The 27869-nt window shown below is 42.7% G+C and overlaps 2 protein-coding genes across 4 annotated transcripts in view; one reads left to right on the plus strand and one right to left on the minus strand.

The window, feature by feature from the left end:
• coro7 (coronin 7) overlaps positions 1 to 27869 on the plus strand; it is a 110533-nt gene that overhangs the window by 51744 nt on the left and 30920 nt on the right. The gene's annotated exons all lie outside the window — the stretch shown is intronic.
• vasnb (vasorin b) lies at positions 1863 to 26907 on the minus strand. 2 transcript variants are annotated; one of them, XR_009665840.1, is made up of 4 exons: positions 26660 to 26907; positions 20055 to 20107; positions 3320 to 5932; positions 1863 to 3273 (listed from the first exon to the last, which is right to left on the minus strand). XR_009665840.1 is itself a non-coding variant. In XM_061027341.1 (3 exons), the coding sequence occupies exon 3, from the start codon at positions 5923 to 5925 to the stop codon at positions 3847 to 3849; it is 2079 nt and encodes a 692-aa protein (XP_060883324.1). In that variant the 5' UTR covers positions 5926 to 5932; positions 20055 to 20107; positions 26660 to 26907; the 3' UTR covers positions 1863 to 3846. The 2 variants fall into 2 exon arrangements, 1 of the variants encoding a protein (XP_060883324.1); XM_061027341.1 differs by having other exon boundaries at positions 1863 to 5932.

Raw genomic sequence — 27869 nt, forward strand, 5'->3', positions numbered from 1 at the left:
ATCCTTCAACACATTGTCCTTGGCTGCCTCAACACAGCCCTGAAATTGGAAACAAATTAGAAACAAAAATATAAAGTGTGAGGGAAACAGAAACAAGGAGAGAAAGAAGGGAGTGGAATAGGGGAGAAAACATTTACGCAAAAAAGTAATTCCATGTGGAATTTTCTTGCTTGATAATTGTCGAAAGGTCCCTTGAAAGTACAATAGAGGCCTTTGAGCAGCACGGGCTGAGTGTGAGCGTCGAAGTTGGCTCGTGTCCAGGAACCAGGTTTTCTTTTAAAGCCAAGGGGATGAAGAGAGTGACTGTTTTATGGAAGGAAAGGAGAGAAACAGACACACATGGGTGCACACACATTCTACCTCTCTTTTTCTTATCCCTGCACATGAACATTTGCAGATGCCTGGCTTGAGAGATGGACAGAAACTTGCATGCATTCTTCAGCCGCAGGCATTATTCTTATCTGACATCATCTTTGTATCCTGTCCGTCCTTTTACCTGGAGTTCCTCTAGTATACACACGGTAGCAATTAAGCCCCATCCATTTTACTCTGCGTGTTTCCTTTCTTCATGTAAGTGAATGAGAGGATAAACTTCTACAACATACTGGCATAAATTCAGCACATATGGAGGTTAAAAATGTGTGGAAGGAAAAAGAAGTTAAAGCCTATTGACCTCCAGGGGGTGCATTTTTTCTCTTGTTTTTTCACTGGGAAGTCTACTCTCTCTCTCTCTCTCTCTCTCTCTCTCTGTCTCTCTCAGTAAATTGATATAATAAGGCCTGCATGACAGGAGTGATGCTGTTTTATGTGTTTGATTTGTTGACGTGGGACCTTGTACAACAGCTCCCAGCTATGGGCCCGTATATTTGTGTTTTTGTTGGTAGGAGTGGGCGTGTGTGCGTGCATTCTCCATCATTCCCCTACCAGCATCCTACCTATAAACACATGGGTGGTCAGCTTATTTATTGTGTGGGTTTGCAAACAATGCTCACCTATTAGGCTTGGACTAGTGAGTCATTCAGAAGGGTTAAAATTCCCTTCCAACCAGTACACAAGTGTTTTCAATCATGATCTTTATATCCACTTTGCCTCCAGCTCACTGCTGGTGAGGAAGAAGACCTCAGAAAACACACATTTAATGGACTTGTATAAACTTTTTTGGGTGGTGGTGTGGCGTCGAATGTAGGGAAGATAATCTAATATTTTTATACAACATTCACACGTTTTTACAAGAAAATAGAAAAACTATTTGATGAATTTGAATGAAGTTTTGTTTAGACGTGTGTTTCCCTTGGATAATGAAGACAAATGATTCAAATTATGCTCCACTTTTCCCCTAGCACCACAATGATGTTTGTGGTTCAAAACTGTTAGAAGATGTGTCCATGATGTTTTCTATGCATATTGAAATCCTTCGACGGGACACATTTTAATCATATTGGTTATTCTCTGAGCTTCTTTTGGCTCCAATATTGGCCAAAAAACCTATTAATGCTACTTTTAGCCTTAGATGTAGTTTATTTTTATGTCTTCATTAAATGTTTGCATGCTTAAAAGATAAGACAGTGAATATAGTAAAAACATTTTATTTAATATCAGTTAAGTTATGTTAGCAATGCTGCTATTTTAAGCTTTTTCCAATGATTATATCATCACCTGTTCCTTTGTTCCCTTCTTTTCTCTTTCTTGGAACCCCCCCCCCCCCCCCCCCCCCCCCCCGTGATCTCTCAACTCCCCTTGTTGAAAAGAGAGGGAAGTAAACGACAATCATAATCCCTCAACCCCCCTTCCCTGTCAATCTAGTCCCTGCTCTTACAAAAAAAGGTAGATACTTCAGAAGACTTCAAAGACAACTTGGTCCATTTCAGTTTTGGATATTCATTTAATGATAATATCACTTTTCCATTTGTACAAATACTTTCACAGAATAAAAAAAAACATGGAATATAGACAAGAAGCTTCCCAAAATAAACAGGGAAATATTAACAATCACACTGAAAAAGAACGTTTGGTCATTTTCAATGTATTCTATTTTACAAACACATATTCCAGTTGCATTGCTTGATTTTTTTATTTTTTTATTATCGTAGGTACTCAAGGCATTCTGTTAGCATGAAACTGTTATTTATTTGCAGGGAATACTGCAGGCAGGTATCTTCACAGACTTTCACAGATGAGTCTTTGGTGTGTTTATCTGTAAGTAGAGTTGTTTGGGGCTTTATGTACTCATTGGCATGTGGGCACATACCGTGGAGGGGGTAACTGATAGTAACTTGATGTCTGCAGGTCTTTGCACAAGACTGAACACGTAGTCGCATTATCACTGCAGTTGACAGATCTACAGGCACACACACACCCACCCACACACACTAACACTCATACTCGCACACAAAGTTACTTTGAGTCCTTCTTTGCCCCATATTCACAGATTTGGATCTCAGCACTCTGTCACTTCATAATAGCCAAAAAGATCTCCTACTGGGCTTAAAACGGTCCGCTTAACAATATTAGATAAAGTTTCCTGCACTGTGCTCAAACCTTTCCACAGTCCAGTTAGGCTCATGTGAGCAAAACCAGGATCCTCCGTTCCACACCAAAGAGAAATTGTGTGGACAGCATTATGATGGACAGGCTATTTTTTCTTAAGGAAAAGCCAATGCACAGACCCTAATTGCTTGCTTGCTGTGGACCAGGTCATGTAGTATGTTGTAGGTAATTTCTGGGTAATGGATATAACAAATTTTCCCTTGCAGGGAATATAAATAATAAATAAAGTCACTGACGTTCTCTTTTGATATTGTGTGATCATGTGAGTGCTTATTGTAGTTAAGGCACAAAACTGTCTGAAAGTACAGCACTTACACAGAAGTTGTTCAGTCTACTGCTTCCCACTGTACCTTTTGTAATCCTGCTTACCTTCTCCCTTTGTGATGGTAAAGCAGACTGAGGGCCTCAGAATCAAGAAGGGGGATTTAGTCTCGAGTCGGTCCAGACTCACATCTACTTAGACTGTCTGACATTCTGCAGGTAAAGCCCTTTGATTGACTTTGCTGGTACCAAACGAGTTTTAATCTTCAAAGATTTTAATCTGCTGTTTTGTCTGTTAGTCACAAGAAGTGGGGGGGTGGAGGGTATAGAGGGCTGTTAACAATCACAATGTTGCACAATAAAAAATAACAAAGACACAAGTATAAAAAAAACATACATACAAAACAGAAAAGGTCACAAGTGTTTCAGAGCCAAATAAAGCAATACATGTACGAACTATTTTCTCTGCACGACTTCATTTGGTGTCTTAAAGATCATTCACAGCAAGCACTGATCCCTTTGGGGTCGTACTGAAAACCTACAACATGCAGCAAAACATTTTTGCTGATAGTGTTTAGTTGGGCTCTTGTGATGAGAAAAAGGCAGCTCAACCCCAAATCAGTGCACACTCCTGTTGAACAGACAAAGGAGGGCATGAGATCACTGCGTCCCTTTACCCTAGGTTTCAGCCATTGACTTGTCAGTCCCAGTACCATATCTTTGGAGCTGTGAGGTTTCCAGTCCAGCAAAGTAATTAGGGAATCCATTGATGCAGTATACATAGTGTAAATGAAAAAGAGGCACTTTCAATGCATCTTCAAGTCAAAGCACATGTTCTTAACCTTGTTTAATGTCTGCTTAGACAACTGAAGGGCATTAAGTTAAATAAATGTCCAGTTTCTCATTTGCTGTTTTTTCTGGCTGATACTGTATCCTCATTTCCTGCAACATCAGTTGCTGCTCTCTGTAATTAAACAGTACAGTAATCAGCATTGAAGAAAGAAATGTCTTTTCAGCCTGAGTTGTTAAGTCCAGGTGTCAAAAGTAGGAGGGCTTGTGAGAAGACATATTGTTATTTGATGTACAGTGATCTTGTAGTAGCAAGACCTCATATTCCAGATTGCCATTCTGAACTGCAGGTTCAGGAATCATAAGTTGGGGCTGTTTTTGAGGCAGTGCACCATTGTCTAGGGTGGTTTTAACTCCATCCAACTCTAGCTGAGAGGGCTCACACTCTAGGTCCAGATGGCCTTTGGCCCTCTTTCTGCGAAGATGGCAAACCACCCCCACTGCTATTGCTATCAGCACCAGCAATGACAAGATAGCAACTGCAGGCACCAGCATTGTGGTCAACCTCTGGTCATCAAACTGGGCATCGGGACCCCTGATGCTTTCTGCTACTGTTTGAGCTTCAGTGCAGACACTGTCTATTCCACTAGGGGCACCTAGTGGACTGGCACACACACTGTAAGTGGAGTTTGGCTTCAGACCTCTGAGTCTGTACTCTGGGAAGGATGCCGGAAGACTAAGTTGAATTGGCCTGCGGTCTGGACCAGAGAGGTTTCTGTAGGTGAGGCGGATTCCACGGATGTATGGTCGCAATTCAATGTAGCGATGGAGGTCCAGCAAGATTGAGGTTGTGGTTGCTTGATGTGAGCTGATGTCTGGTGCATCTACAGTGACAGTTTCCTTATGGTCTTCAGCCTCAGGTGGTGAATGGGGATGATGGTTTTGTATTTCACAATACAATCCAGAAGTACCATGTGGGCAGGTACACTCAACCTGACCCTGTTGGTCCAAACGACAGGTACCCCCATTCAGACAGGTGTTAGGAGGACAGAAATACAGCTCGTCATCCGTGTCCATCCTACTGCTGCTACTGGGAGATGCAGGAACAGGAGGGAGGAGGTAGTCATCATCTTTGTCTGAGGGGCTGTCACTAGGTACTGGAATAGCTCTAGCTGTACTTTGTGAGGTGGTGACAGGATCAGGCTGAATGGTAGTTGTTTTGACAGTAGTTGTGGTCATTGTAGTTGTGGTGGGGCATCCAAAATCCCTATGCTCCAGTCTTTCCAACACCTTTCCAGCATTGATTGGTGGGAAATGGCAGCGAGTCTCCTCTGTTCTCTCAAGGGTGATGCTTTGGGCTCTAAGCCATCTTGGGAACCAGGCTAAGGTGCAGAGGCAGTTGAAAGGGTTCTCTGCAACTGTGAGCTTCCTGAGGTGGGGGAAGTGCTGGGAGAACTCTTCAGGTAGACCCTGCAGACTGAGGCTGCTAATGTCCAATTCTTGCAGCTCTACAAGGTTCTGCAGGTCTTGAACCTTAAGAGGACCCATTGGGTTCCCAGCCAGGCTGAGGTGGATCAGCCCATGGGCCTCCTTTAAAACTGAGGGAAAGGATTCCAGTTGGTTTCCAGAGATGTCCAGTTCGTGTAGGTTCTGTAGGCTTTCTATAAGCTCCTTATTCAGGTCAGTTAGTCCAACACCACCCAATTTCAGTGACTCCAGGTTTGGGGTCTGTAGGTCAGATGGACCCAAGATTGGTAAGACATTAAATCGAAGGTCCAGCAGCAGCAGTCGGGGCATTGTGAGAGCAGGTAAGGATGTCAGCCCGTTGCCTTGTAGTTTGAGTTCCAGCAGGTGCTCCAAGCCATTAAAAGCTGCAGGGTGTATAGACTCAATATAATTACTATACAAATAAAGGCGCTCAAGCAGTGCCATCCCATGAAAACATTTTTCTGAAATGTGGGTGATCTGGTTGGATGACAAGTCCAGGTTTCTCAAAGATGCCAAAGGTTCAAATACCCTCTCTGGAAGTTCTGTCAATTTGTTTTGACTGAGGTCCAGCATTTCCAGGTTCTCCATTCCATCAAAGTCCTCCGTTTTCAAGCCCTCAATGCCATTGGCAAAGAGGTAGAGGCTTTTTGTAGATGATGGCACTCCCTCAGGAATGGTGGAAGAGCGTCTCTGGTAACATAAGATTGACTCTGGCGGGGAACAGGTGCAGCCTCTTGGACAGTCGCTGGACAAGGCGCCATCAGGAAGGATAATGAAGAGCAGAAAGGGCATCAGCGGAGTGAGAAAGACCTTCATGGTGCTGACCCTTTCTCTTTCCATGCTCGGCCTAAAACGATACAAACATACAAACTGTCAATGAACTGCATAATTATTCAATAAAAATAAACATTTAATGCTAACAAAGTGTCACACCATGAAATTTCTCAAAGATTCAGCCCAATGTTGTAGTTCTTTGTAGTTCTCTGTAGGTTCTTTATTGTGTTTCATGGAGTGAGATTATTATCAAAGGTTCAACAATGCATAGCCAGAGATCAAAGGCAGTCTTTTGTCACAAGGTCTCTTAAACAATAGGGCTATAGTTGTGACCTCAGGCTTCAGTGGTTTTCTGCCATACTCGGGGTGTAGAGAATGTTGGCATAGTTGGGTCCTGCCACAGTTTTCCAGCTTAGGTTGTGCCATATTCTCCCTGCAGTGATCTGTGTAATAGATAGTATTATGGGATGCTAAAACCATTGTTTCCTTCTCTGGCATTGCTACAGATGTGAGTGTTTAAGTGTGCACATGCCACACATGCATATGATATAATGTGTGTTTGTAATCAGAAAGGTTTGTATTTGTAATCTGCCCACCCACTTCCATTTACTCCACAGCTATTTACTGCACTGCACACACTCTGTGGTTTTAGGGGTTCACAGTCAACTATTTTCCTTACACTTATGACAGACTCGGCAGCCTATAATACACAGAGGCATACAGCAGCTATCAACAAATCCAACTTGTTGTGTTTTTTTGAATGATGCATCATAGTGAATGCACTGAAGATGACTTTTCTGTCTTTCATGAGCCACTAGAAGACCAAAAAAGCTTTGTACACGCCTTCTGATTGATTCACCATAAACACTGCTCTAGTCTCTATTCCATTTTCTTGGCTATACAGTATGTCTGCCATACTGCACATAGCCAGGCATCTGTGTATGATTTACTTTGTGGCTCTCTAAACTTGGAGATGAGCTTTACCAGTAGCCTGGAATCGTTCCCTGACTATAGATGCAATATAAATATCTAGCACTTTCTATGTTATCATTACGCAGACGGGCAGCTATAGCCACTTGCCAGAAGGCTGTCTCTAACACTGTATAAAGGATACAAAATATACAGAAACCCTTGATAGAGTAAATCGCCAGGAACATAGCATACTTTGATTTAAGCCTTTTTCATTGGAGCCAAAGCGTTACAAAACAAACCTGTCTGAGTGTCAACACAGTACTTGAAAGGGCTTAAAAGGTGGGAAGGGTTGATGGAAAAAGGGGGAGAGGGGAGATAAAGATGAAGCTAGTTGCTGAGAAGAGTCTCTGAGGGCACGTTATCATCCGTTGCTGTCGAGTGAAAAGGCCTTAGGGGACGAGGCAATATCTCTCTTTAAAAAGCTCCTCAACTTTTCTTGTTTCTTATTTCTCCTCAACTTTGCTGAAATACCCTCCTGCCCTGCAAAAAAAACTTTGGTTTAGGTCACAGTTACATGTTACTGGTTCAGGGCCAGATTTTGGAGTAGATGATATCTCTATAACCTTGCAAGCACTTTCTGTTGGATAACTTCAATTTTTCAGGGAGCCCGTTTAAGGGCCTTAAATGGTGCAGTTGTTGATGTCTTCACTGCACAAATACCTAAATGAGAAGCCAACTACGTGTGACTTGCACTTTTACACAGATGGAGCACACGCAGGGAACATTTAGTTCTTACACTGCTTACCTAGAGTTGTGGCCTTTTACACCAGAAATGCCAAGAAATCTTTATTTTCCCCATTCTTTTTATTTTTTTTTATCTTGGACCTTCCCTCTTTTCTCTATAGCTATAGTGTTTTGGGGGTTTTCTTGATACAAGTTGGAATTCATGAACTCTTCTTCTTTGCACTCTATCTGTTCAATGAAACATTTCCTTAAAAAAATCACTGCCGCGAAACTAACTTGGAAAGCGATGAAAGGGTTTTTGAGGAAACAATAGGAGAGAGGAGGGAGAGCAAGTATCATCTCACCACGCCACAGCTATACTTTTCATTTTCTTTTAGCATACTTATCATTCCGATGCCCCTTGAAATTGCAACCTCCTTGGAACCGTTCCCTGATCTCTTATTTTCCTTCTCCTGTGTATATATTGAAAGCAGTCATGGCATCTGCTTGCATCCCACTACCAGCATGTTGCTCTTTTTATACTAATAACTCTTTCAGACTTGGCAGGAATGTTATTCTGCGCTGCCAAGAGAGTGACCCTGCTCAAACCTCAAGACTTGATGGAACAAATAAGCTCACTATTTTTCATAGTCAGCATGTACAGACAGCAAAGAAAAAGTACCAAAACTTTGGTATCTAAGTGGACCTACTTAGTATTGCAGTTGTTTGCGGAAAGTAATGATAAGATCTGATTTGGATAGTTTTCCGTTGGCTGCAGCTGACTGGGCAGCAGAGTGGAAAGCTTGTAGTTATCCCCTCATTTACACACAGTGCCCGAGGGAATTCACTTTAACAGGTAAGTAATTACATGCACGGTATATATACGGTAAGGAATGTTCTAGTCGAGCTCTGGTTAAGTAAAGTAAAAAAACAAATCTGCAATAAATTTTGTAATGTAACTATGAAGGAATACCTGAGTTAAAAGCTCATAGGATGGACATAACTGTTTAAAATAGTTACACAGGAAAAGACATGTTTGAAGGAAGAAAGTGTGGCTGCTGTGCCGTGTTATGTGTGCAGAATAAAGAGAAAACGAGAGGATTTCCAGAGGAGATAAAGGGAGATTTAAACTACAGCCGTAGTGTGTGCAGATGGTCTCAGGTTTTCCAATCATGTCTGTGTGTGGGGAGCTGCAGTTCAAATCCAGTGCAGGATACTGCATGCCTGTGTGTCACTAAGAGCGTAAACTCACATACTTTGTTTCAGGGTGCCTGTTCAGAACAAACACTACATGCACTGTAGTGTTCGACTGAGAAAAGTATCATATGTATCTAAAGATGTTTAAAACAAAATTCCAATCTCATTCCATCCGGAGATAGAGACTCTTGACTTTGGCACATATTATCATGCCCAGAGATGATTATGAGGGTTCGATGCCAGATCATTCAACAACATCAAGGCAGCCACGAGAGGCGAGCGAGCTATGCAGATAAAACTGAAAATATTTTTCTTAGAAACTCAATGTGGTGGTTCTACCGTAGCTCCCCGAGGCAGAATGTTTATTTGAGTGTGCCTCATTCCAAAGTGGGACTGGAACATCTGATAACCCAGAGGAGGAGAAACTCTGGTGGATGTGGATGGGGAGGGATTCACTCAGTGAATACTGGCAGATCAAAGATAAACTGATGCTTCATAGTGAAAAGATTCTTTTGTTTTCTTTCATTTTGGATACGAGTGACTTGTGCAGGTCTTATCGGTGCGTCTGATAAGGCACAATTGTGGCGTCACTATAATGTGAACCCACAGCATACTGTAGTGCTGGTTCCGGTCTCTGAAGCTTTAATTGAAGTATTTTGAAGTGAGTGCAGGTGGAGGGCCCAGACAGAGATACAAGAAAGACAAGCATGTCATCCAGTGCAAGAAAGAATGCCCCCTCCCCTCCTGCCTTCCTCCTTCTCTCTTGAGTTGTAATTTCCTTTTCACTCCCCTGTGCGCTTGTTGAGACATTCCTGAGACAGGCAGCAGCTGAGTTTGAAAAAAAAAAAGAGCTTGTCTGTCTCACCGGCTTGGCATTTGGAGATTAACAAGAAGTCTTTCTTGGTTATAAACAGACGATGGATTGGACTTATGGCGATGCTTATAAGAATGGGAGCTAAAGCACATTTGAGACCAGATCCATTATGTAACAATTGTTCTTACATCTGTGTTTTCTTTATGGTTCGTTCTGGATTTGTGGGTTGTATTAGAATAAAACGTGTTGGTTGATGAATATGTGGAATCACCCGCGGGCGAAAAAAATACAAGGAAAACATACAATGAAATGTAACCATGGGAACAAAATTGCACAACACCAAGATGAAAACATGATCTGCCCCTTGAAAAGAAATATTAAAAAAGGAAGAAAAGCATTTTTCCCTTTTCCTCAGCTCACTTCTTATCCCACTTTTTATTTCCTTTCAAGACAAGGAGGAAAAGAAACCACAAGCAGGGGAACAGCGGAGACAAAAGCAGGCTTCTGTCAGCAGGGGCACCGGGGTGGAGAGGTGGATAAGGCCTGGCTTTGGGAGGGTGAAGTGGGCTCCGGCAATTAAATCCCGGCAGGCCAAGCGTCAAGAGCCCTTATCTTCAGAGCTGTAGGCCAACACTGAGGGGCAATGAAGGGTACAAGAGGGAGGTAGAAAACTGCGGTGTGTGTGTGTGTGTGTGTGTGTGTGTGGAGGAGTCGCAGGTCAGTGTGCACTTGCATAATTCAGCAGACCGGTCTAGAGACTTACAGAGGGCAACAGGCCAAGTCACAGTAAGGGGATAAGGCTGCATACTACAGAGTGCAGACTCCCATTAAAGAGGGCCTCTTTTCCTTCAGGGGGATTTATCTATTAAAGGAACAATGGTCGTGGTATGTACATTAGAGTATGATCTACAGTCTTGCAGGTCTAGGGGTTCAGTTCACTGTTGAGCACGGCTGAAATTTACAACTACAGCAGCTCCTGGGTTAGATGTACTCATGCAGCAGCCTCCAGTGTTAAAAAAAATTAAGCTAATGCAGGAGTGCAAAAAATGACAGCTCCTCTTGTGTCCACGGGAGGCTGGCCACAAAATCCAAGGAATCTGCACTAGGTGTAAAAACCTCTTTATTTTTGCCCCGTTTTCATCTCTGACCCAAGAGACGACGAAAGACAACTCCTCCAAACGCACACACCTCATTCCCATCCCTGTCTACTGTCAGTCCCTGCCACAGCTGGACCCTGTTATCCACAATCTAGTGGATATATCATCAACGTGACAAAAGGGGTCAAGACAGAATCAGAAAGGGGAAACCAGAGTTGTGTAGAATATCAAAGGCTGAAAAGACTCCTTCAGAAATAGTGCATGAAAGAAGACAGCCTGTTGTGCTGACTCTAAATGCAAAGCAAACTATGAGTTTTGAAAATGTCAGGTATGTTATTGTAAGTCTGTTGGTACGCATGTAATGCTGTGAAGTATGTTTTTATTGCATGAGCTAACACTTTTCTTATGTAGTGCATTATTGCTGGTTGTACCTGTTATACGGATTGTACAAGAAAGGTTTGCAAAGAATGTATGGATCAAAATGTAAGGCATGTTTTAGAGCTGGAAACGTGCAGAGAATGAAAGCAACATTTCACTGTGTCTTGTTCCATTTGAGGACTCATAGGGGGCTTTGGCTTCTGGCAGGCGAGCAGAAACTTTGTTTTTGCTAAATTTCTTGAAGTCATAAAGTTTAATGGGATTCTTACAGTTAAGAAATAAGAAACAGGTTTTTAATAAACGGACATTAAATCTCAACATGGAACGAATCTAATGCTTGTTTCTTTTGTACTATCGTTTTGTCAAGAGTGGCAGCAACTGTCTCTGAGATTAGATCTAAGGTACTCTAATTAGACAAAGACAAACTCTGCGGATGTCAAAGCTCAGCTGTTTGTTGTGCCAGCTAAATTCTGATGAAGACGCACTGTATTCCAAAATCCGCTCAACAAGCGCTGCACTTGAATCAAGATCAATCAAGCAGTCGGGTAACCAACAGGAGAGATGAGAACATGAGAAATGAAAGTGAGATGATACTTTTACTACATCTGTCAGTAACAATGCTCATCTGGAAGCCACAATATCATTGCTATGCTTTGAGGTGGTATGAAGGGGGATTAGGGGCTGTAGTACTTAATGAATATGCTGCACAAACAAAAGCTTCCCAACTGATTTCAGCCTGACCACAAGAGAGAGCCTGCCATGGTCTCATCCATTGTGCACCAGCTCTGCCACAAGCGATTGATGTCAAGGCTTTCTGAAACAACCATTTAACCACACAGCTTCCTGTCACTCTGCCAAAGTTGACTTCTCCTTTTCATGTCACATCTTTCAATCAATGCATGTTTTCTCCCGACATCATGCACATCTAAATACGTTGCGAAGCAGCTTGTTATTGGTGTAAAAAGCCGCCCTTTTATCTCAGGATTTATGGTTTGACCAGGCCTGCTTACATGGACAGTGTGAAGTATTACCATTAGAGCCTGCAGCTGCAGGACTTGAAAGAGAGCATAATATACAGTCCAGGGGTGAATGGGAGGGTAGTAAAACTGAAATAGTAAACTCTCAATAACATTGTATATTTGCTGCACTATGGGAGGGGCAACTCAGTGTGACATTTTGAGACCAAGCAGTGGTTGCAGTATTTGTTTCGGTCTACTTTCATGTGGCGAAGAATTCTGTTTGATTGTAAAATATGACAAGAGAGACCTTCAAAAGCCAAACGATCATCCCAGATAGCATCAGTCCAAAGGCCAACAGTCCCTATGAACCACTGAGGCAGAGAGCAACTCCTTGAGGTCAAAAATCAGATTCTGGATTAGTGAATCCACTGTTGCTCAGTATTCCATGTCCTCTGTTGTAACTCTGTCCCAGACATCACAGATAACAGGCCCTGTTTGACACGGGCACACACCCAGCTCTGGTTACGCACACACACATGTACACCTGAAGCTTGCCGGTTCTAGCCTCCACAACAGGTGCTTTCTTTGCTCCTTGAGGGCAACATGAAACTCAAAACCCTCCGGAGTGTGTCTGGAAAAATCATGCGACCTGCAAAAAAAGCTCCGGCTTTTAACTTCCAAAAAACAGAGCAGGCAACAAAGTGAAGAAAGCAGATAGAGGTGGGTGGACAGGCAGAGCAGAATTTGGACTCTAGAGCAGCATGTCTGCAGTCTCGCTCTGCATTCTCAGAGCTTAAGAGCAAAAGGGTCAGACACTAGGAGTTCCAAAAGGAAATGTGCACCATTTCCTTTTGTTTCATCGCTGAAGGATATGACTGATTGTGCTCTAGATGTTTTTTTTGTTTTTTCATAAAGGCACACATGAGGGGAGACACAGGATGCACTGACTTCTCCTTCACTTCACACAGTGTCCTCTTGTTAAGCTCTATCATAGTTGTCCCAACACTGACACTCGTCTTTTATCGGTGCACCCTGCCCTGCGACCTCCCAGAACAGATAGTCATCACAGGTCACAATCAGATTTCTTCCATAGACACTAACGCATCTGTCTGAGATCTTCACCGCAGGGCTCTCATATTACACCGACACAAAGGGTTTCAGTGAGCCACTTACTACCTGTGCTTTCATGTGTTTCTTATTCCTCTGTGCGGTTTGCACTCGTCTCTGTCCTGTGCCTTGTTTAAAAAAATCGCTCCAGACCGCGGGCTCCTCACGCTGTGTTTAACCTGAACAGTATGACCCTGCTACTCCGCCGCGTCTATCTTTGACCTGGCTTGAATCATTCACAGCTTTGTGGCATAGAAACACAAACACCCTCTGTGCTTTTTTCTAACTCTCTCTTACTCTGTTTATCTTCTATGTTCTCTCAGCACACAACAGCAAAACCGCACCACTTCAGGAGTCACACTCTAGCTGGTCCAAAAGGACTACCTCATCAGGAAAACCAGTAAATATGACATACCAGTGTCACAAAGCTGGACTCTCTCCAGCTCTTGGCTCGTGCAGTCATATCCTGTGCATGACTATCAACGCCTCCTCCCAGAATCAAAACTTGATTGTGCTGTCTGGCTCACTCACTGACCCCGGAGAGCAGCAGTGTTGTCCAAAGCTTTGTTGTCCTCTACGGGCCGTCCACAGCGACCTCACCTCATGCAGCAAGACGGCGTTTCAGAGGGACCTGTCCTCTCGAATGTCTTGAAAACACCTGAGAGAGCCTGTCCTGTGTGTGTGTGTGTGTGTGTGTGTGTGTGTGTGTGTGTGTGTGTGTGTGTGTGTGTGTGTGTGTGTGTGTGTGTGTGTGTGTGTGTGTGTGTGTGTGTGTGTGTGTGTGTGTGTGTGTGTGTGTGTGTGTGTGTGTGTGTGTGTGTGTGTGTGTGTGTGTGTGTGTGTGTGTGTGTGCGGTTAGAAGTGGCTGGATGGACCAGTTTTATCAGTCAGACACAAGCCTGAAGTAACACTCCGACGCTCTGCATACCCCTTTGACGATCCTTCCAGCTCCGACATGACTACATAGCTATGTGTCATCTCGGCTCATGATTTTTACCCGATATAAAACAAAAGATATTTCATGTTCAGAGTCTGGTTATAGGAACCTTTTTGTTACTACTAGAGTTAACCAAAGTGACACAATAAGAAGTACTCTGGAGGTAAGAGATAAGTGGAAAAAGTGTGCCTCAAGTTCTGACTTACACATGCTCTTCTTATTCCCTTTGTTAGCACAGCCTGATGTTTACACAGTTTGTACCTTAGTCGTTTGTAGCAACCGCACTGCGTAAGAGTTCAAATTGAAGCCCAGCTTAATTAAAGGGTGTGTATGACTCAGGCGGCAGGCAGGCATGCTGACTGACTGTAAGACCGACTCGCAGGCCGACTATCCTTGTTAGGCAAACATTGTCACAAGTACTCACTAAGGCAACACTCACACATTATCCTTCTGCCTGTCTACGATGTGGCTCATCTTTCCATTTACTCCTTGAACATATCGCATTCACTTGCTTAAGTTCTTGATGGATTCTACACAATAGTCTGACTACATTTCTGTCAAAGCACTGCCGTGAAACGTGTACACAATCGTTTAGTACAGCGGTGCGCTTTAGATAAAAGGTGACACCTGTGTTTGATACATTGCTCATGCCAGCAAGAGTATGACAGGAATCTGACAAATGCACGTCGCCTCCACCTGCCACAACAGCCCTGCCGCGACTCATTGCAGCTATGTAGCTGTCAAAGTGTTCATTAGGCCGAAGACTTTGCCAAAGCTCAAGGCTAAAGTGATGGAATGGTAAACAGAAACCTGGGGCAGCGTGAGTGCTAACAAACAACAAGTTGTTTACCTTTAAACACAGAACAGCACAGAAGCGTGTCAACTTGGAAAGGACACGTACAAACTCCAATCTCGTTTCGCCTGGATCGGAGCAGACATTTGAAAGTAAAGATTTGTCTCTTTCCTACATTTAGCTCACTTTCCAATGTCTTTGAATTTCAAAGAAACACTTCACCACGAGATAACCACACACTCAACCTACAATACCGAAGGTATCACAAAACTTGGCTCATCGTATGATTTTATCAACTTTAAAAAAAAAAAAAAAATTTTTATAAAGACATGAGACTGAAGTTAATTTATGAATAAATATTACTCTTTTTCAATTCTCTTACCCCCCATGTATTTTTTTTCTTTGTAAAAAGTGACACTTGTAGTATCTTACAAAAACACCTTTTTGAAACGTTCTTAACAAAAGAAAGATTTCTGCCTCTGCTGTTCAAAAAAATTGTTTTGCAATCTATATGTTTATCAAATCTTTTTAAATGACTATATTTATAGAAATTTTAAGTTATATTGCGAGGTATGGTTACATCCCTACTGCTGGGCATTTCTTTTAGTGATCGAGTCAGTATCAGTCTCTGGAGAAGCGGTCTGAAATATAGTCTAATATTTGGCAGAAGGTATCAGGAGTATGCCACTGGATGGACCAATCAAACCACTTAACCAAATGTGTCACAAAAAATCCCTGCTTTCAGGTAAATCATCAGTCACAATAACAAAGAATAGCTTTGTGTTACTAGAAGAGAAAGTAATGCTGTTCAAGTAAAAAGTTAGCAATGAGTGTTTTTTCACCTATTATGTGTGTAACTTTGTTTAGGAGAGGTTCTTGGTTTGGGCAATACTCATATCTATAAATCAGACTCATTATCTGGAAGGAAATAATAGCATTGGAGCATCTCTTCTCGGTTAGCTGGAAGAGGAAGAAGGTGAAAGAAGTATTTCAGTTGTTCCTTATACACAGCTCCTCCTCTTTGAGAGAGGTTGAATGTCGATGCATATCACAGAAATGACAGTTGTGTCCGGTATGGGAAGGAAGCCAGGGATTTATGGGTACATTGACAAATGAGTGATTAATTGGCTGTTGTTCACAGTCACTCATCACAAATTCAGTAGTCTGTGGTGTCATGGCTTTAGTATGGTCTGAAAATTCAGGTTGAGTCACGTCAGATATTTTGTCAGTGACGCTCAGTTTATGCACGGTTAACTTTTGCACAAGTAGAACTTTCCTAAAAAAAAAATTCTACACCACAACCTTCATTTAAAGGCAGGCATTGTGCAGTGCTACCTGTTTTTCAGGCCCCCCAACCCCACAGCTCCTCCTTTTTCTGTAGAGTTACCGTTTGTGATTTTTCTAGTCATTCTGCCCCGAGGGATTTTTCCTCTGATTAAAAAGAAAAACACCACAGACATGTGCCACACACACACACAAGATACATGTGAAATAGAGATCACTGGTGATGATTGGGATGTCACAAAGGAATTTATTGTGAAACTACTGCCAGGGTTGAGGAGGCTGGCAGTCAGACAGCACAGTTCCCCCGCCCCCAACGCCAGTTCCTCCATGGCCTCCGGTGCCCTGTGTTTACCTCCTGAACCAATACTCTGGATATTCATAACTACATAACTAGATATTTACAAGGTTTTAAAGATGGCTTTTTTGACTACAGTCTATTTTGATGAACTGTGTCCTCATCTATTTTGTGACTATCAATGGGGAACATCAAACTATGTTTTCATCCTCGAATTTCACAGATAAATGAAATCCTGAGGGCCTAGGAGGCTAAACTTTAATGCCTTACTTTCCACAATTTCCCAGTTTGGGATCAATAAAGTAATTCTATTCTATTATTTGATTTGCAAAATGAGCTGCACATTCTGATCAAACAAGTGAGCCCGACCATCTTAGCAAAAGTAAAGACATCAGTCAGCAACAGTCCATTAAGACATCAACATCAAACCTCAGCACCACAAATTGCCTGCAGCAGGTGTGTACAACCCCAAGATTCCTCATATCCAGCGCAAACAAGACAGAAAGCCAAAAGAAGAAAGAGGAGGAGGAGGGTAGTGACAGAAGTGGAGGGATGAAAAAGTGAGTTTAAAGGTTGAAATGCAACAGTCCAGTAAACTGCCTCGGGGATAACATCGAGCATGTTATCATTGAGAACGTCCTCATTACCTCGAGCATGATCAGAATCTGCCTAAGAGGACTTCACATCAAAAAGATCGTCAATCATGTCGAGAAATATACAAAACACGCCTGTTTACTACATATCATGGAACTTTTTAAAGGACCAAGTCATTGTTTTTTCCCAAAAAGTGTATGACTTTGCAGACAGCCTTTGGTTTCGGTTCATTCAACACCGTTGGAAAAAGTATTTGCAGACCAGTGTAACTTGTTTGAGTTGTGTAATCCATCACACAGATTTGATTTCTATCTGTTTCATTATTACAGTGTAGAAATACTGCCTAACGTCTAGTAATAGTTTACTCCGACCAAAATGAATGCAGAATGTCTTTAACGTAGAGGATGGTCTTGACCTGCTCTTTTAGAAAAGTGTCCCGAGAGAACGTTTAGGATTCGTTGTAAAATATAATCAATTGATTCAACAACTCAAGAAAGGTTCAGTCGTCTGTTAGTAGATTTTTATACTCTAAGTAAGTAATAAGTGAATGAAAATCATCTGGAAGCCTGGCATTGTAGAAAAAATGGTTTGCAGAATAATCAACTGTGATGTAAAGTCTTTTACTAAACTTGCAAACGACTAGTATGGCCCTTTAAAGAAGCTCCCACCAGACGATGGAGTCCACCAATCTTTGACTGAAGAGAAAGAGAGAGAGTGTTGTTTGGTGTGATTATGAGGAAGCACAGAACTCTGCCTTCAGTATACAGGATTGTGTCTGTCATTCTGTCATATGCAGAGATCCTGAGATGACCTGTCTGCCTGTCACAGAGACGGGGAGAGGGAATGAATGATGCTTTGTTATTGTAGCCCCGAGTAGCAATTTGTCTAAATAAAGAACCATTTGTTTGCCCTGACATCCGTTCATGCACGTCATTAAGTGAGTACAGTAGATTCCTGAGCTGACCTGCAACACGCAGAACAAAGCGTACCTGTGTTTGCTCAAACATGTGCGATCTGCCAGTTTGTGTGTGTATTTGAGTTAGTGTACATGAATATCTCCGAGCAGCACCCATGTTTGCTCTATGGTGTTTGCCTTCATGTGGAAATATTAACATTATTAACAGACTATTGCCATTATACTAGAGAGTTAATGAGCAACTCAGTAAGAAGGGGAAGGTCATGTGTTGAAGTGTAATGTGCACGTTCATAGAAAGCGTTGATGGGAAATCCAGCCAGACATTTGGCTTTGATTCAGAGCCCTGTCACATGCACACGCTCTAATCTACTACATATCTAAATGTATACATCAGGTGTGGTACAGACGTGTAGTCAGCACTCAGGGGAAAAGGCAGATATAACACACACACACAGGATGTCAGAGTGGGCTGTAATTCACCGCAGTGTGTTTCAGCTTTGATGTTGAAACTCCCAAGATTAAGGCAGAAACAGAGCCGGTGTGTGTGCTGACACTGAAGAACTGCCTGCAAAGAAAATAACTTACAGCTAGTAACACACGCCATGCGCAGACTTCTTCACTTGAGGAATAAGCGCATGTGTGACAGCAGGCAGAAGAACCCCTTAATAAACGTCCTAGGCTGACATTACTCTCTGTTTTTTTTTTTATCCTCTCTGTTTTCCCAAAGGAGGTCGGGGAACTCCTCAGAGAGAGTTTGAGGAGCTGTAAGGCAATTAGTGAGAGTAGCGGTGTGCGTCCAGAGGCTCGAGGCTATGGGTTTGTCCTGTGTGTGTGTGTGTGTGTGTGTGTGTGTGTGTGTGTGTGTGTGCGCGCCTTTACAAGCCCACACAGTACCTGCCACAGCTCATTGACGACAAGCACAACACAGGAACAAGGCAGGACAGAAGGTGAGGGGTCAGGAGGGGTAAGTAAAGTAGGAGAGAGAATCAGAGTGACAGTTTCCAGCAGTGACGCAACTGTTACTGAACCCTAGCACATGCGGGCAGATTTTTATTTATTTATTTTTTCATTTTGGGGGGACAGAATACTTGGTGCATCAAATATTTTTTCCGTCTCCTCAACATTCTGTAACAACATCTTTGGTATTTTGTTGATTGAGGACTTTGTTGACATGCGCATCACAAAGGATGCGGCAGAAGTCACAGTGATATATTTAAAAAATATTGTGGTCAAAGCAGCCGATTCCTGCTCTATGATGACAGTTTGTGCTTTAATAAATGCTATGTTTTAAAAAGAGTGAAAAAGAACGACATGGTGAGCAGACAAGAGTATAAAGCAGTACACGAGGCTCCCACTGGTGCAGGGTTGCTTGATGTAAACATCATCCCCAGACCCACACGGCAAATTATCTTGATGTTGTTACCTGTTGCATTAATGTGTCAACTCACCACCGACTTCTTCAAATGTAACTAGGAGATTAGGAGTAACTTGGAATGGAAAATGCCACAGTTTGTATTCCAAATCTGTAAATGTTTTAGGAGTGAAATGCATTTTTGAAAGTGGCTTAACAGTCTTACTTTTTAGTTGTTCTGCTCTGGAAAACCAGCAGGAATATCACTTTCAATTGATTTGCTTCTTTCTAAAAAAAATGTAACATTCTCCAATAAACTAAAATAAGTAACAATCAACACTTTAGAGCCTTATGCACACAGGTTACTTGTTCTGAGATGTCTACATTTCTCCCACTTCTGCCACAACCAGACACAGTGAACTCCAGCCTCCCTCCACTCTCTCTTTCCCCTTTTCCCTCAGTCTGTAACCTTACACAGCCTCACTGTATCTATTAAACGCAGTATGTGTGTGTGTGTGTTAAGAAAGCTGCTCTTGTTCTCCTGCCAGTCTTGTTAAGAGGCTCAGAGTTGTGTGAAAGGACCCTATTGAGGAGGCAGGGTGTTACGGTTAACACAATAAGGACAGTGTGTGGTTTTGGGCTTCCGGATACACATATTCAAAGGAGTGTATTATTATGACGCGTGTCTAAATGACTGCACTGCTGATGTCATTTATCTTTCAGTCAACAAAAGTCTGATGTTAACAGAATGTTTGTATTAGAGTGTTTGGCCAAGTCTTCTTCCTCATGACACTGATTACTGATAAATCCGTCAGATTTCATTTCAAGCTTTACTCACCCAGCGGAGAAGCCTCCTCTTCTACTGGCACTCCACTTGTAGAACTTCTTTCCCTGGAAAACACACAGTTGGACCTGTTAGCTACTTATTTGGAATTTAACCTCCTGTCATGCACTGTTAATGGCCCGCAAGCAAAACAGGAAGTGATTTTTTTTTCCCGGCTGTTAATTGGTTGGATTCCAGCTGTGTGCGGGAGCGTGCTGAGCGCTGGCAGGCCGTGTGGCAGCAACAAGAGAATGACAGAGCGGGAGAGGAAGAATGCAGGCCGACCACTCTGCACTCTGTCAGCTCCTTGTCCTGTGGTATCAGCCCATCAGCCGTGGGCCGAGAGTGTGTGTGCGTGTGTCTGCGCAGAGTTGAGCAAGTGTGTGACAGTCTCTGCTTTATTTGAACCCCTATACTGTATGTTGTAAGGAGTTTAGTGCACAGTATTTGGTTTGATCTGACTGATAATGTGAGTTTCACCCTCTTAATGAATGAGCTGTTACCTCATGTCAGTAAAAAAAAGAGGTCACTTTTTTACAAACAAATGACAGTTTTATTTCATTTCCAAGCAGGTTATTTCCAGTTTAGAAATGTTTAGCCATCAGTTTGATCAGACACCCGATGTCAAAGGCTATTTTTAGGCTATTTATAGTCAAAAACAGCTTTTAAACCAGGAAAAACTGACGACCCTGTTTGTTTGCTTTTCATTGATTAGCTTCTTTTGTGCATGTGTTCATGTGTTCATTGCTTTGCATCAATCCATTATAAACTCACATTAAATGTTATGTTTGAGCCTAGTTATGGGATCGTAATCATGAGTCAGTTTTGGGAAAACCCAACCACAAAGTGACCACTTGATTGATGTTTCATTAATGGGCAAGTTTGGCCAAGAACGACTCCCAAATTTCTCGGTAATGGTCGTCTACTTTATTACATTTAATGGATTTAAGGCATGTTCATAAAAAGCATTCAGAGATTATTAGCTGAGTGTTTTCTTGCTTTTTCCCCCTCTCATTCCTGCAGCGCACACAGGTTTGTAACTATTCACCTTTTCACAGTGAACACACTACAATCACTCTTTCAGTACCAGTATTGTTTTCAAGCCATGTTTCATATACCTGAGTTATGAGTCAAAGAGTCTGTGGAGGTGAAGAACCTCACATGCTTCACCTGATTGTGCAACACCTCAACCTGTTTTCACTTTGTATTTACCATCTCTATACGTCGCCCTGCAGCGACACACACTCCTTTCCACAAACAGAGCGCTGTGTGTTTACATCTGAAAATAACCTGTGACAGACGCTCGGCCGCTCGGTTTGGCTCACTGTCCTGCTGTGAGGCCTTCGCAGCACTCTGCATCCATGTGTTTATTTGTCTGTGGAAGTGTTTTTGCTCTGCTGCACGGAGGTTTTGGTGCATGTTGTTATTGTGTGTGCTTACTCAGTGCATGTTTTTTTTTCTCGTGTTACATTTTTGATCTGCACAGAAAAAAAAAGCAACAATGCGCACTAAGCTGCTGTGGCAGAGTTACTACAACGTGTGGGGAATCTCGCTCGCAGACGCTGCGGTCCGTTTGCAGGGGTCACAGTGTCTCCCTCTCAGACAATCCTTTGGTTGCATTGTAAATATTTAGTTTCAAAGTGGAGTTTGAAACTCAGAATAGACACAAGGCATCATTACCGCTGGGCTCCAGGACTGACAGAAAAACTTTTATAAAAGACAAAACTCGCTCATGCGTCCTCTTCCACATCTTTCCATGACACATTTGGTCTTTAATTTGTGCAGACTGCACACTGCCAAATCATTGGTTGCGTCTTTTATCTTTTCTCTTTTCAGCGTTATTGGTTTCGATTTTACATTTATTCTCTTTTGAAGGAGATATTTTTGTCATTCCCTTTTTTAGAGGGCCGATACTTTTCAGCCTTTCTCTCCACTATAATTTTCTTTCCTTCTCTGTCTTCATTTCTTTAACATAAATATCACCTCACCCGTCGCCCTCTCTGAATCTCCCTCTGCGTCACTCCCTTTCTCTTCCCCCAATCTGGATTTACCTCAAAGCAGAACAACGCTCTGCAGTCTGCCGTTTATGTTAGATCCACTTTGTAGTGGCATCATCTGAAACATCAAACAATTTGTCAAAATTAAAGTCCCATCAGTAACTAAACCTACAGGGAGGATGGGGGAGAAAAACACAACGATGCGTCATGTTGTGCTGCAGGTGTGTATTAATGTAACACAAAGCTTTTTGCATATTGAATACGGCGTGACAAGCCGTGACTTGTGGCACAGTCGAAAACACTCTGCTGTTGATTGCAGTGTTGAGTGATTAGACTCGGGCTGATATGCATTGGCATTCGGATACACACATGCAGGTATTTGCACAGATTTTCTCTCTGGCTGCCTCCTGCTCTTTCACTGTGCGTGGTGCAGCAGATAACGACACTATTTGCGTCCTTTGCAGTGACAGAAATAGACTTTAAGCAAAAGGGGACAAGCGAACGCCAACATCCAGCTCTGAGCTAAACTAAAGAGCGTCTCAGTGTGTACGTGTCGGCTTGTACGCACGATGTGACTGCATGAGTGTGTGAATGTCACTGCTTTCTGTGACAAACAAGGTCTTAGATGGATGGTGACCTTCCACAGATTCACACACTGACCCCTCAGTCACACACTGACACACCCCTCTTATCCTTAAATCCATATTCAGTAAAACATTAAGAGTTAATGTTCTATCAGTGGTTTAATATTTGGCCGTATTATCATGGTAGTGTGTGTGTCTGTGTCTGTGTGTGTATTTGTGTGTATGTGTGTGCCCTTGTGTTTCTTTTGCAAGATCTGCTTCAAGGCTCATTTCCTAATTACAGTGCCGGCCAGAGGTAATTACAACCTTAGATTAAGAGCTGTTTCTCTTTTTTTTTTACGGCCCCGCTGAAATGCAGCAATTTGTGGTGGCTTTCTGGGAGGAGCATCCTCCCTCTCATCCTCTCCCTCTGCCTTGTTTTCCATCTGTCTCCCCCCTTCTGCTCCTCTCCTGGAAGAATTCGCTGGAGATGGATTTTGGAATTTGTGGGATTTGGGGATTTTATTTGCACATTTAATTGATTGAAACGCTGATTCCTGTTTTTTTTTTTTCATGCCATCTTTAGTTCAGATGATCGTCTGCTCTTGAGGATAGACCGATCTGACAACAGCGAGCATGTGTGCGTTTTCTGTGTGGATGTGGACATGGGACGACAGCGGTTATTTGGGGTTTGAGCTCAAGCTGGGGCTCTCCAAAGCCCTCAGATCCCTTCACATGTGTGTGTATATTTATGCAAGGTTTTGAAGTGGTTCTTCTGAACGCATCATTTGGCTGCATCGGCAAGCTCTTCTTCAATTTAGCTTGGCAGGCGCACAGGCTGGGGTTCGCCTGTGCATACCGCTGGGTCAGCATTGATGTGTGAGACTGACTGACTTTTGTTTAAGACGCCTCTTCCAGAAAGCAGCTCCTTCTCCTGATTGTCAGCACCCATTTCTCTCAATCTGTGCAGCACCTGAGTATGAGCCTCCAATTCTAACAGAGGAAGAATTCGCACATCTTGAGCTCTCCCTCTCGCTCACACACACTACTTGCTAATCATGATGAGCCCCCACTCTCACGTGGCCTCGAGAAAAACAAACACACACACTTCTTCCAACTTTCTGCCCTGTCGACTCCCTTCTCTCCGCCTGCTGTTTGAGTGGTCCCGCTCCTGCCTTCCTCCTTTACCTCTTACTGCTCTTCTCCCTTCCCCAGGCCTCCTCGCCTCGCCACCTGACTTTTAACCCTCTAATCCCTCTGATGCAAAGGGAAAGATGCTTCAGGCTCTGCCTCTAATTGGCATAAAATGGAGCTCTACTTTCAGCCAGTTTGGAGAAAGAAGAGTGGCAACCTTCTGTGTAAAGAAGTGTGTTTTAATAAGTCAGCCTGTGTTAGATGTTGTGCAGATCTTCTATTCCTGTGTCAGCACAGCAAGACGAACACAGCTGTCACTCATTGTCAGCTGCACATTTAGACACAAGTGCTCTTTGACACAGATTATGAAATGCCAGCCTTGATTTTGTAAGAAAGTAATAGATAAAAGTACAGACTGACACAATGTGCGGTTTCCTACATAACAGTCACAGTGGTCTGTGTTTAATTGTTTCGAATTGAGTTCTATGACAGAGGTCTCATCTTAGTCATGCTTTCCGCCCACAGACCGACATTTAAGGGCAAGAAATGTCCTGTGGGGTCGGTTCAATCCTCTCACTGTGCATCTGAGTCTCACTTCATGCTCACAGCAACACGCACACTCATTTAAAATCAAAGTGCCTCAAATGTATGCAACTAATATTTTGACAATCTTTGACTTTGACGTGTAAAGATGTGCAGTAAAAACCTCATTTATTCCTTCCCTTTCTCCTCCTTCCCCCCCCCCCCCCCCCCCCCCCCCCATGCACATCTTTGAGTGTTTCAGCATCAACAAGTGCCTGTACAAGGAGTGAACCTCTGCAGCAGAAAGCTCACTTTGTTGCTAAGCTCCACACATAGAAGAACTGTAAGTGTAACAGTCTGTGCAGCCCAAAAGTTGTCCACATTAGTGACGGATAATTGGCCTCCTGTGGCTGCTCTGCTGTGTCTGGCAGCCTAATACAAACCAATTACAACCATTATGCACCGTCAGTGACACAGTAGCTTCTCCCTTTAGCATAATGACAGCCTGCGAGGAAACACATGGCGAGGAAACAAGCGGAACACCGGTGTAGGGGTTAATAGCGGGGCTATTGTAAAAGTTTACACCGCCTGTTTTGCCCCCAGGAGAGATTAGGGCGACTTTCTGTGCCTGTTTGTGGGGGCAGTGTTAAAGATGGTAATCTGGCTGAAAGCTGGAGGGATTGTGGTCAGAAGACTGTTCTTATATGAAGTAAGCATCTCAGACACATAGAGGTTTTGAAACTGGCTGCAGTTCTGATCAATGATTACAAGATGGAAGTCATCAGGGTCCTCAGACGATCATCCAATGGCCTTAAAAAATATATTTCACTGACATTTTCTTCAGTACATATTGTTATTTATTTGGGCAGAAGAAGCTGAACCCGAACTCTTACACTTACTTTTGTAATTGCTTTAAAGTTTAAAAGTGTAATATTTATTTTTCTAAGTTTAAATCAAAGTCTACATCAACACAGTATTTAAGAGATAAGATGATATAATCTCTCTCTTCTATCTTTACTTTTAGAAGCACAGATTGCAGCGTGTTGAGTCACGTCACTTTATTGGATGCTAGTTTATTGCTGGAGCAGGGCACTCACTCCGAGATTTAATCTTTCAGGAATTTGACCTCATCGTTCAATGCTCTGCTGCCCCGCATGCTGAGGGAAAGGGATGATTCCCTAATTTGTTCTTTGCACCTTTTTCCTTCCATCTGACCCTGTGCTTCATTTATCAGTCTCATGAGCTGCTGAGTCTTCAGGTAAAACATCCAATCATTGAGTTGTTTAACTTTAAATCCAGTTTGGGATTTAAAGTCCACAGTTCAATCAACTATGAAAAGCTTTATTACAACAGTAGATTCTGAAATCTTACAAATGGAAGGGCCTTAGAACTGAAACTTAGTGATAATTACAGTATGACAAAGCTGAGTACATTTTTGTCTAGATTATTTGGTAGCCTTGTTTTGGGTGTGAGCAAAACCAAACCAAGTCTCTTTCCATCACTGATAGTCATGCTTGGAATTGGAACTTATCATATCCATCTTAGTTCAAAGCATTCTCAGTGAAAAGTAGTGATCAATCACAAATGCCACAGCAGGCTGTAATCTACAAAAAATTGATTTGAAGGACATCTCCTTCATCTTTCTCTCCAATTAAGATAAAGACTGGATAATCTGGTTTGATCATGTTGCTAAATACCAAATGTTTTGACTGTGCATTGTCTGACTCCAGCGCCCGGTGCGTGTGTTCTGCTGAACTCTCTGTTTTGGACGTTCCCCTGCGTGGGTCCAGAAACAGCTGTCCTCTGCGGTGACCACGGCTCGGTGCGGTCTAGACACTCGGCGCTGCTCCTGCGTGCTGCACGGCGTCCTGCGGTCCAACACCAGCCCGCCTCATTACCGCCCCGACGGCTCCCCCTGCTCCGCGCACACGCCTCGCATTTTACGCTTTCCCCAAATACAGATGAGCCGTGTTTTATTGTCATGGCTCGCTGATCCGGAGCAGTAGTGGCGACCATGGTGTCAATAAAACCTGTTGCAGTTTACTCTTATTTATGCATTACATGTTATGTTACATTAAATACATGTATTTTGCAGGATATAAAGTTTTCAGTTAAGGCGAAAGAAATAGTAAAAGACATTTTTTTTTAATTTGATTTGAATAAGTAGGGACATACAGTTGATGTGAGGTTTTGGTTTTGTTCTGATATAAAAGTTTATTATGATTATGTGCAGTTAATCTTCTGTTGCAGAAGTTTATCATATTCCACCTACACGTATTTGTCTGTGCATTTGTCAACACAACCCTGTTTACGCGTTTTTACGCACTTCTTGCCCAAAGCATCACAGTCTGAAAAGTGCGAAATGTTTATCCTTATTTAGTTAGTCAAAGCAGCAAACTCTTACCCTGAAGTTCGAGAAGTGAAATGGTGAGCGCTGTCGCGCTTGTGTCTTTATCCAAGCGGAGCAGTTCACCGATATAACTCCAGTCCACGTAGTTTTCTGAGTGTGCGCTCCCTCCGCCAAAACAAAAAGTTTCTCTGAACTTATTAAACTTATAACAAACGGTCTTCATCAAATCCTTGGAGAGCTACACCGTCCTCCACGTCAAGGAATGCGCTCAAGTGCCGACTCCCTGGACAAAAAGTGCTTTATTGGTGAGCACAGAGGAGAGTTTAAGCAGAGGGATGGGAGGGGCGAGGAGAGGCGAGGCGCACCGTAGCTGAGCGCGCGCCTGCACAGACCGGAGAGCAGCCAAAAAACTCACCTTGCTGCTTGGCTGACAGAGAACACCCAGCCTCCTTTTCAGTTCTCTAGAAATCTTAACGCCTACCTGCACGACCTGTTTTTAGAAGACACATAACTGCTAACTTCTACAATGGTTGCGTCTCATTTGAATGATACTTCTTGATTTTTATTTTTTTTCTATGCAGGAAAAATTGCTTGAGCAATGTTTGGAGACACAGGACAAATACATGGATTGGACCTGATACAGAATAATCAGACTGATTACAAAACCTCCACTTTTAATCAATCAGTCAACATTTTTTAATTTTACTTTGCACCACATTACAACAAAAGTGATCTAATGACACTCTACATAAAGAGCAGGTCTAGACCAAACTCTGTCAAACTAAATATAATTTCTAGTAATATTTGTGGTTAAACAATATTTATAATAAATGAAAAAAAAGATGCCAAGAAAGATCTTTCCAGGATAGATGTCAATGCTTATTGAATTATTCATTCATTGGCATTGGAGGAGTCTCCACAGTGTGCAGTACGTGCAGTGTTTATTTCACATATGGTCGCTTCTTCACAGAGCCGTCTTCCAGACGTAAAAGCTATTGAACACTTCCTAACGCAAGTGACAAACTACCCGCCGGCAGCTGGCAGCCTATTTCAACGTCAGCCGCTCCAAACAAGGTACAGTAAGGTGATATCTACCAGGAACCGTGTCACCTCCGATGTTTACTTTTAGCCACATGTCACAGATTGAACCAGAACACTGAAGCCTCTTGTGCACACTGCTGGGTTTAACCTGCTTCTGTTCGCTTCACTTGTTGACAAGAATGAATTTTAAGAAATAAATGAAAACAGTCTGTATTTCCTGGCA

The sequence above is a fragment of the Labrus mixtus genome, chromosome 20 (assembly GCF_963584025.1).
Source record: "Labrus mixtus chromosome 20, fLabMix1.1, whole genome shotgun sequence".
Lineage (NCBI taxonomy): Eukaryota > Metazoa > Chordata > Actinopteri > Labriformes > Labridae > Labrus > Labrus mixtus.